We start from the raw sequence: 10,784 nt of genomic DNA, 5'->3' as shown, positions 1-10,784 counted from the left end.
GCTATAGAGTGCAAGTGCATAAGCATATATCAAGGAATAAACCAATACCACTCATCGTAATTTAAAATATTTATTACATTGTATAAGAATATATTCTTATTACGTGCATGTAAGAATTATATATATATATTTTTTCTTATATTTGTTTTTTTACTATTAAGAGTAAATAAAATTGTTTAATTCCCTAATAAATAAATAAATAATGGAGGAGATTTCGATGTCTACTTAATATTTGTAATAATAGTATTTATTTATAATGGTTATGTATGGATATTTTCAGTTCATATATCTGCACAATGCAGGCACATTTCCTTTCGTACGTTCGCGTCCTATTCATATTAGTTTTTTTAAAAAGGTTTGATTAATTAAGCCGATTATACTATTTGTAATGAAACTATATATGTTTATTATATTTTTAAATTTAATAATTGTTTTTGATATTGTACCTTAGGCATATATAATATGGTGCGCACTATCGAAGATATTGATTTAGTCAAGATTTAGTTATAAAATTGTTTAAAATGGATATTGTATGTTGCAACTCCGAAGAAAAGCAATTTGACATTTAATTATTTGACATTAGTTTTTCTGTAAAGATGGCTCCGACCCGGAGTATTATTGGATTTTTAAATCCTAAAACTATTAGTGCCGTTTTTAGTCCAAATATATCAAAAACTTCGTGTCGATTTATTCATAGATGTAATAATTGCAGTCATTTTTTAAGGAGTCCGGTAGTATCTACCGTGACATTGGGTCGTAAAAATATTAAATGTAAGTTTTACATGCTGTTATTACATCACCGGTATAAGTTTTACATTTTTTGAGTAAATAATTAAGTCAAACATTTCAAACTACTTCTCATTTTTCACTACAATTGATTTTCAAAGTTTCATTCTAGTAAATTCCTAGTTAAACATAACCTCAAATGTTTATAGATGGCGAACTAAGTGCGAGACATCGATACATTCATACTACTTCTAGTTTAAACGCAAGGACTGACTATTATCAAGTTCTCGGTGTATCCAAAAATGCTTCAGCTAAAGATATCAAAAAGGCGTACTATCAGCTCGCTAAAAAGTATCACCCGGATGCAAATAAATCAGATCCAGAAGCTCCGAAAAAGTTCCAAGAAGTTTCCGAAGCGTATGAGGTTAGTAAGAGTCTCTGGTCTGGCTAATGATTTTTATTTTGTTATACATAAATTATTTTTTAATACATCTAAATCACCTTTTATTTCATTTGGGTTTCATAGTTATAGAAAAATCTTATCTACTATTAATACTTATCAAGTCATACATTGATGGTTTTTATCGTTGCAGATCCTGTCCGATGAAAACAAGCGTAAACAGTATGATACATATGGTACGACATCTGAACAAATGGGCATGGGTGGAGGACCTGGAGGACCAGATGGTTTTACACATCAATGGCAATACAAATCCACCATAGACCCTGAAGAGCTCTTCCGTAAGATATTTGGAGATGCAGGATTCAAAGCTGAATCGTTTAGTGACTTTGCTGAGAGCAAGTTTGGTTATGGAGCAGCGCAAGAAGTAAGTTTCTACTTTTAACAAATATCTCTTTGTTCTTTGTTTTAATATGTCAACCTTCTATTTCAATAATAGAGTTAATGTATTTATCTGTAGAGCTAAGAAAAAAATTATACATTTTAGATTATAGTAAATCTACGATTCACTGAAGCAGCTCGTGGTGTGAACAAGGATATAAATGTCAATGTGGTAGACACATGTCCTAAATGCATGGGGTCTAGGAGTGAGCCTGGCACCAAAGCAATTAAGTGTACTTATTGTAATGGTACTGGCATGGAAACATTTTCTAGAGGTAACAACAAAAAAATAAAAAATTTAAAACTCATTTACATCATGCGATTTATCTTATAAATATTTTTCCTATTTTTGTTTAAATTTATTGTGAAAAGAGCACACCAACTGTGTATTTGGTGATATTGATAAATTAATTAATTTGAATACAGGATACATTACCCATTCAGTTCATTACAGTGTTTGATAGATAAGCTTACACTTGTGATAAAATGGTCATACCTAATTCTTAATAAGATATACAATCTCTATGTATGCCACATCATTGTCACACATTCACACATCTGATGTTTTGAAGAAGAAGCAATGATACAAAAAATTAAATTTTATCTTGAATACTGTTTGTCTGTGCACAAGTTCTAACCATTGGACCATCTGGCTCTCTATATAATTTAATGTGTAATAAGTGGTTGCAAAATTATTTTAACATTCTTATTATAGAAATGCTTTTTGAGTGTTAAATGTATTTTTAAATTATTGAATATTCTTACTAATTTGTAATTTTTTATAATATTATTTAAATAAAAAGCAATGGTAAATGATTGCTTTTAACCTTAAAGAACTATCTTTAAATTATTTCCACTTACAAAAGTTTTATTAAATATAAACTAATTACTTGCGATGTTTTCAGGACCATTTGTGATGCGTTCAACTTGCCGACATTGCCATGGCACCAGAATGCTGATTAAGTTCCCATGTGTTGAGTGTGAAGGCAAGGGACAGACTGTAAGTAATCATTATTAAGAATATAAAAAAATGAGTGTACCTCATAAATTGATGTCTTTTAAATCATTGCATACAATATACATTGCTTTACCCTATTCATTTTGACTTCACACCACTAGAACTAAAATTAACATTGCTAAAAAAAAAAAAAAAACTATTTCAAGCTTAGCTAATTATTTGCACATAGTAGATTTTATATTAAAAAAATAAGTGATTCAAGATTATCTAAATACAAAAAATAAAATACTAAGGTTACGTAACTTTTTTTTTATTTCTAGGTTCAACGTAAAAAAGTAACAGTTCCAGTACCAGCTGGAGTTGAAGATGGACAGACAGTACGGATGGCTGTCGGCAACAATGAAGTCTTTATAACATTCAAAGTTGAAAGCTCAAGCTATTTTAAGAGAGATGGACCAGATGTTCATACTGATTGCACAGTACGTATTATTGTATATTTTACTATTATTAAACTTGCCGCCTTACACACACGAAATTTATAAAACTACCTAAACCATACAAACTATCGCCCTCTAATTTACTTCCTTGAAGTGTGAATACAGAAAAAGTAGCCTCTGTCCTTTCCTGAGCTTCAACTACATATATCTAAGTTATTCTACCGCCAAATAACAGTACTCACTATTGTTGTGTTCCGGTCTGAAGGGTGAGTGAGCCAGTGTAACTACAGGCACAAGGGACATAACATCTTAGTTCCCAACGTTGGTGGCACATTGAAGATGTAAGGAATAGTTAATATTTCTTCCAGCGTCATTGTCTGTGGGCGATGGTGACCACTTATCATCAGGTGGCCCATATGCTCGTCCGCCAACCTATACGATAAAAAAAAATCTATACCAATTATAAAATATTTGAATAATTATTTACTTTAATTAAATTAAAATTTAATTATATTATACTTTGTGTGTATAGGGACCATCTTTATGGAACTGCTCAGTATGACTACCTAAAAAGCATTGAAATATAAATTAATTTGTAAAATTGTTTTCTCTTAGATTTCAGTATCACAAGCATTACTGGGCGGAACGGTGAGGATACAAGGCCTTTATGAAGACCATACAATACAGGTAAATATTTCCTAATAGACTTCAGAATATATAAAAGATATATTAATTTTATCTTTATATGTATAAATCTTTTGTATGTTAGTATATAACTGAACTCCTAAAGAAATATTATAAATGCGAGATTTGGATATGGAAAAAATTTATTTGAAGGAATTTCAAATTTATTTTGATCAATTAGTATTTGTGCAATTTTCTAAGTGGTAAATCTTTGACAACTTTAAACAACCAACCGATGTGGGTAACATTCAAAGTATATCACTTTGAATGTCTTTAAAGGTGTAAACAATATTGAATATATATTAAGAGAGTAATACAGAAAGAAATATGCGCTGCATGTCACTAGTTGGATGATGTTAATGAGTGTTTTTATAATATATTAAATGTGTGAATACAATTTGCACTATTATTGTTGAAGGCTATTACTTTATTTATTTTATTTCTATTATAAATACTTGTTAGGGGAAACAGTGCTGAGATTATAGGTTCTATTTGTTTGTGACAAATATTTGTATAGGTTTTACACAGATTGGTTGTTTGTAGTTGTTTGGTATCCTAATCTTATATCTATCTATCTATATTTTAAATTCCAAGTTTGAAAAATAGGAATTATTACAGAATAGAAGATAAGCTTATTCCTTAGTTCAATTAAAAGAGTAGGCTAGTTTAATATATTTTTACCCATGGGATAAGTAAATTAAAGGTGTCCGTTTCTATAATAAAATTCCGCAGACATTTTTAACTTTGCCGTTTCGTTAATTCAAATCGTTCATAAAAATACCTCGGTAAAAAAGGCATATTATTCGATACAAGAATTTGTAGATGATAAAAAAACTTGGAATTAATACCTGTTGACTTCCAAGCAGGATACATTACATACATGTTGAAAAAGAGTAACTACTGAGTATCTTGCTGGTTCTTCTCGGTAGAATCTACTTTCTGAACCGGTGGTAGCTTCACTGTTAAATGACGATTCAAAAGTGCTTGTAAAAGCCCACTTGAATAAAGTTTATTTTGATTTTGATTAAAACAAGAGGCTATAAATGTTCCAATGACGAGATATGGTGTTTCTCCAATTTGAGAAAAGGTTTATAGTTTACTCTACCATTGTGCTTCAAAGTTCCTGCCACAGGCAGATCTCCTCAAAATTGCCTTTACTACAAACTACAAGAATTATAAAATTCAAGTGATCTAACCGGGGTGTGATCTATGTATTTATATATATTTTTGTTCCAGATTGTTCCAGGCACATCCTCTCACAGCATAGTCCGTTTGTCTCGGAAAGGTATGAAGAGAGTTAGTCAGCATGGACATGGTGACCACTATGTGCACATTAAAATACAGGTACTGACTTTTAATTTGTGTAAATATTCTAAATATCTAACATTCCAGTTGTTACATAGTAGATTTTTATCAATCTAGTAATGTAGGCTTTTTCTTCAACTAGTATGAGATCATTAATAATTACAAATTAATAATGTTAAAACACTCTGGTGTGATCTTCGGCACTAAATAATGAGTTCAATTTAAAACTGTAGCTTTTAAATTGCCAAGCAATTCGTATACCATTAAGGTATGATGTTCGAAACGCAAAGCTCGTATAAAGCCATTAAATTAACCCTTAATTTAACATGACGCCAATTTAATTTTCTTAAATAAAATCATATTGACTTTATGTTGTATTTAGAAAATAGTTCTATATCTCGATAGTTACAGCTATATAGTACAGTAATTGATTTTTAACAGTGCTTAATAATTATATATTTATTTGATTACACCACTAATTCACTTTTACTTTAATTTTACTTCCAATAACAGCATCGATGATTTTCAAAACGCACATCATAGATAATTCAATCTCTCAACCAATGAAAACGCGTCATTCGATGTGGAATAGTGTTAATTTGGCTTTTGTAGTCGAGATGGCCCAAAGGTTAGAACGCGTGCATCTTAACCGATGATTGCGGGTTCAAACCCAGGCAAGCACCGCTGATTCATGTGCTTAAATTGTCTTTATAATTCATCTCGTGCTCAGCGGTGAAGGAAAACATCGTGAGGAAACCTGCATGTGACATATTTCATAGAAATTCTGCCACATGTGTATTCCACCAACCCGCATTGGAACAGCGTGGAATATGTTCCAAACCTTCTCCTCAAAGGGAGAGGAGGCCTTTAGCCCAGCAGTGGGAATTTACAGGCTGTTGTTGTTGGCTTTTGTATGATTTTTAAATACCAATAAAAGTATTTTATTTCTCATTAAAGGTACCGAAGACGCTGAGCGAAAAGCAGAAGGCCCTTATATACGCTTACGCTGAACTAGAAGAGGAAACTCCAGGACAAATACACGGCGTTTCTTATGACAGAGATGGTAAGAAAACGTAATCATAAAATTACTTTTACCTTGTCATATAAATCGAAATATATTATATATTATGATAATTATTAATTAAATATAAACAATAAATTACTGTGTATTTATATGCATTTTTCTACGGAGATTATTTTAAGCATATTGTTACAACTAATATCAACTATAGTTCATGTTGATAGAACATTTCATTCGGTCGACGAAACTTGGAGCATGAAAATAAGTTCAATATTTTAATATAGCGAAGTTCTTATTTTCACATCTTAGTTCCAAATAGTAACAGTAGAATTTATAAATTTACTAGGAGTTTACATAATTAGCTATAAGAATGATTTAAGATGAGTTCGTGTGAGTATCATGTTATACAGCGTGCTTGGAATGGTTTTGGATGATTATAAGAAAATAAAAGAAAGTGATGAAATAACTATGATAGAGTGAGAGGCATGAATGGGACAAAATAACTCTCCCTTAACAGAAATTAAATTTAAAAAAGGAATTATTTGATGATAGTAGAATTGAGATTCGTCAATTGAAAATCAAAAAGTATCTTCAATATAAATTGCATTATTTATTATCGCTAATTTTTATATATCATATTATATCATACAATCACAAAAACATCTTTTATAGTACTTAAATGTTGCTTAAATTATGTCGCTTTTTAATCGCCTTTTTAAAAATACTTCTAGTTATTCTAGTTATAATAAGTTTTAAAACAATAATGCTGATCTGATTGTAAAGAATTAAAATACGAACAAGAACAAATACCACTCAGTACATAATAATTAAGTGGTCGTTAAGCTTTAGTCATTAAAAACGCAGAAAAATATGTCTGTCACTAACTCATAATATTAAAACCCTTTTTCAAATATACTAAGCAGATAGTTATCAACAAAGAGAATTTGTAAATAATCGAATGCAGCGCGGTATCCAGTACCTGATACCATAAACAATAAGTAATGCTTACAATCGTAATAAGTAATAATATTCAATCAAGCACAAAAAAATTCATTTTCAACTTTGAGTAAATCCCCTAAATTTTAATGTATGAGAAATGCATATGTTGCTTTTTTTTGGACTTCCGATATTCCTGTTATAGGACTGCAATAATGTCAAAAAATAATAAAATATATTATATTTTCTATTCAATGAAACGTATGGACATCTATTTAAAGTATTTAAGTACATTTCTTTCTAAATTAATTATAAACTATTATCTAATTAAGTGAAAAGCAACAAATACCTTATCCACTTTTCTTCTATTAGAGTATGAACGTTAAGACAAAATGTCTTCATATGTATGTAGTGAAATGGAAATCGAGCAAGCAAGAAAAGAGCTTGCAGTTTTTCAAGAAATTATTATTTTCCAGCCGATAGCAAAAAAACCGGTAACGCGAACGAATCCCAAAGTATACACGAAGCGAATCGCGAACCGGAAAACGAACGCGACGGAAAATGGACGTTTATAGACAGTTTATTTGAGTCGTTACACAGGAATAGAACTAGTTTCGTAACTGGTTTTGTTTTGTCTGTCATTATGTGTCTATTCTTCCTAACTAACGACCCCAAAGATAGATATGGTGTATATGAATATATAGAAAAGAAAGAATCTGAGGGTGAAGCGAGGTATCCCGATGTACCACTCGGGTACAAAGATACCATACGCAAGCAAAGGGAAAAAAATCCGCACTTGTATGAAGCTTAAAATGTTATTCTTATTAAATTTTGGATCAATACGGATTATGCATTATTGGTAATTTTAATGTTGGTAAAAGTGTACAATTAAAATTTATATATTTGTTCATTTAAAAAACCCTTTTTTTAATATTTTTGAAAATATTTAAAAAAAAAGTCGTTCTCGAGTTTAAAATTATTCGTATTTCGTATCCAATTTGACAGTCATGAGTTTTATAATCTGTAATATTGTTTGTGGAGACCATAGACTAGATAGAGAGTCTAGATATGTGTTCTAGTGAGAATAATTAAATGAAAGGTAATCTTTTGTTTCGGAATTAAAAGCGAACTTAAATAGTATTTAACAAAGCTCTCCAATATTTTGCAAAACAAAAATTGATTTCCTCGCACTATCTTTTGTTAAAAGAATGAAAATAGTTTTGACTTTAATAGCCTTATATGCATATTCCCTATTGACTTAAAATTATTTAATTTACTGTTATAAATAAAATATAAAGGTTCTTAGAAATATGTAATATGTATATAGGCCTCTTATATATTTAAAAGCATTGAATGAATAATGTTTTGAATGTGATAGCTATTAGAGGATATAGTATGATGGTTATGTCTGGAATTGTATATAATTACATTAATATATGAATTATTTGACCGTATCTGTTGTTTCATTTGAATTCCCCTCCAGTCCCTCACACACCATCATGCTATATTCCGAAATTATTTTTTCGTAAACGCTCTAACAGTTATTTTGCTTTCGTAGGTGACAAAATATAAAGAGAAAGCGCTTTTGTAAGTTATCTTTTTTAATTTGCACGCTTTGAGGTATCCTAAATTAGAGCAGTAAAACATTCCCATGAAACTTGATTACTAATTTACTAATTAACTTAGAATTTGTATATTATGCTATTATTATTAGATAATGATTAATAGACTTTAAAAGTCATTATAAAAGTAGTCTATATGTAATTATTTAGAGACATGTGTAAAGAAGCATATTGACAAAAGATTTTTGACCTTAATTATTAATATTTATATTTACTTGTCAAAGTATTTTCGGTAAAAGATTTTAGTATAGGTAATAATATCTTAATTTTGACAAGTTCAAACAGCAGGCTCGATATTTCAATAATAGTCATGAGTCATATAACTCATAGGAAAAGTATATTATTAAACTTATAACATTTTGATCTCTGAATATTCCCCACATTAATGATTTATTAACATGGGTAACATTATTGCTTGAAATAGACAATATAAATGTTTTAATATAGATTGCATTGCATAAATATTCCCAGGTCATAGACAATGCTCCATAAAACATTTGCTGGAATTGTTTCCCTTTTTCATTGTATTGTGGGTGTTAAAATATTTAATTTCACTCAGATGTATATATCTAGATTGTGACAAATATTCTTATACACATAAGTATTTGCTGAGAATTAGAATTGCATCTGTGTTATTAGGACATCCCCTAAATCGTGCTACTGATACATTATCAGTATTCTTTATATATCATTGGATGGATAATAAATGGATTAGCGTCTTGAGGAAACTAAACTAAAGAATATTGTTGAGAAATACATATTTATGGCACTATGATGTACTATATTTGTCATTCTAAACTTGTTATTTTATGAGATTTTCCCGGAACATATTTTGAGACATATAACACAGATGCACTACGATTTTGGATTTTTACTATAAAATATAAAATAATTGACATATATAGTACTTAATCGCTTCTTGTTATGTATTTGCATAAACTGATTGTGGTAGTATCATTAGTAGTGTAAACATAAAACACATTAGCTAATTAATTCGTAAACATAAACTGTCTTTGTAAATTAGACGATTAGCAAAGTATGTAACTTGAAACGTAGTTCAGAAATGAGGCAATATGTCTAGATTACAGCCTTACTATGATTACTCGTTTAAAAATTAGATGTCAACTTTATGGTGTGAAATTTGAATGTGTTCTTAGTTTAAATATTAAACAAAAAATATTTATAGCTCTTAAAGCCCGTTTCCTAACGTTAGTATCATAAAATCTTTGAGATTCCATATTTGGAACTTATAACGTTTAAATTGCCATGCTAATATTTATGTTTAATTGGACATCAGTGAGGATTTCTATGTTGCATAAAAATTAATTGTAAATAACTTGTTTGTTTATTTTTTAACGATATGGATTTTTTTGTAATTAATTTGTACAAAGTGATTGCAATCAAATTATGCTTGTACGTATTTTTTGGAAAATAATGTATATATTATTTACAGGTAAAAAAGTTTCTATATCGGAGCCTCAGAATTTGGTGGACGCTGTCAAAGAAGCGCTTAAAGAGAAGAAAAATATCGAAGGCGGTACATCAGAGACCTCCGAGGAAGATGTCGTGAAAGAGTCTAAGCGCAGCAAGGGTTAAAGTATAAGCTAATTTACATTTTACGGTCTTAATAATAAGACGCAAATTTGCATACGCACGTAGAAAAATTCCAATGATATAGGTTAAATTCTCGTATTATAAAATTATTTTCTTTTGAATTTACCTTTTTGTTTCTCTTCACAAAACAATTTGTCGTTTTTTTTTTTTATACTTCTATACACTACTGTGATATGAGTTTTGAAATATTTAAGACATGCAAGAAGTTTATAATCGTTATATGGATAAATTTAATGTGATTATTTTGTTTCAAATAACGAAATCTATACCAATACGATGTATATTGTAATAATATAACTTTTTTCTAATATGGCTGAAATAGATGTACATAACCGTTAACTAGTTTGTAGGATGTGGTAATAAAGAAAAAAATAAATAGTTATGTTGTTTTATTTCCGTCTGTTTGTCTTATCCTTATTCAGTACATGCATTTATACTAGATGTTTTATGTTAGAAGAAAAATAGTCAAGCTCAAATTAGACCTGAGTGTTGCTTATTATTACAAAAGAGAAAAAATGTGGTATTTTTATTAGGGCGCTTACCGCCTTTGGACATGCTAGCGCATGTAAAGACAATGCTCAATGAGCAGAAGTCTTAAGAATGGTAAAAGTGCTGTCTCTAAGATCGTACTTGAGCTGTA

At 29.7% G+C, this 10,784-nt stretch overlaps 1 protein-coding gene across 2 annotated transcripts; it reads left to right on the top strand.

The window, feature by feature from the left end:
- Positions 1 to 553: 553 nt before the first annotated feature.
- LOC124537885 (protein tumorous imaginal discs, mitochondrial-like) lies at positions 554 to 10,522 on the top strand. Of its 2 annotated transcripts, none has more exons than XM_047114843.1 (10): positions 554 to 771; positions 936 to 1,150; positions 1,320 to 1,553; positions 1,674 to 1,842; positions 2,473 to 2,567; positions 2,846 to 3,004; positions 3,578 to 3,649; positions 4,883 to 4,990; positions 5,909 to 6,014; positions 9,984 to 10,522. In XM_047114843.1, exons 1-10 carry the CDS (start codon positions 597 to 599, stop codon positions 10,124 to 10,126), a joined length of 1,476 nt encoding a protein of 491 aa, XP_046970799.1. In that variant the 5' UTR covers positions 554 to 596; the 3' UTR covers positions 10,127 to 10,522. The 2 variants fall into 2 exon arrangements, with proteins under 2 accessions (XP_046970799.1, XP_046970798.1); XM_047114842.1 differs by lacking the exon at positions 9,984 to 10,522 and adding an exon at positions 7,385 to 8,362.
- Positions 10,523 to 10,784: the final 262 nt, after the last annotated feature.

Source organism: Vanessa cardui, chromosome 19 (genome assembly GCF_905220365.1).
Source record: "Vanessa cardui chromosome 19, ilVanCard2.1, whole genome shotgun sequence".
NCBI classification, from domain to species: Eukaryota; Metazoa; Arthropoda; class Insecta; order Lepidoptera; family Nymphalidae; genus Vanessa; species Vanessa cardui.
Note: the sequence above shows the minus strand (reverse complement) of the source record. Positions and strands in the feature narration are given on the sequence as shown.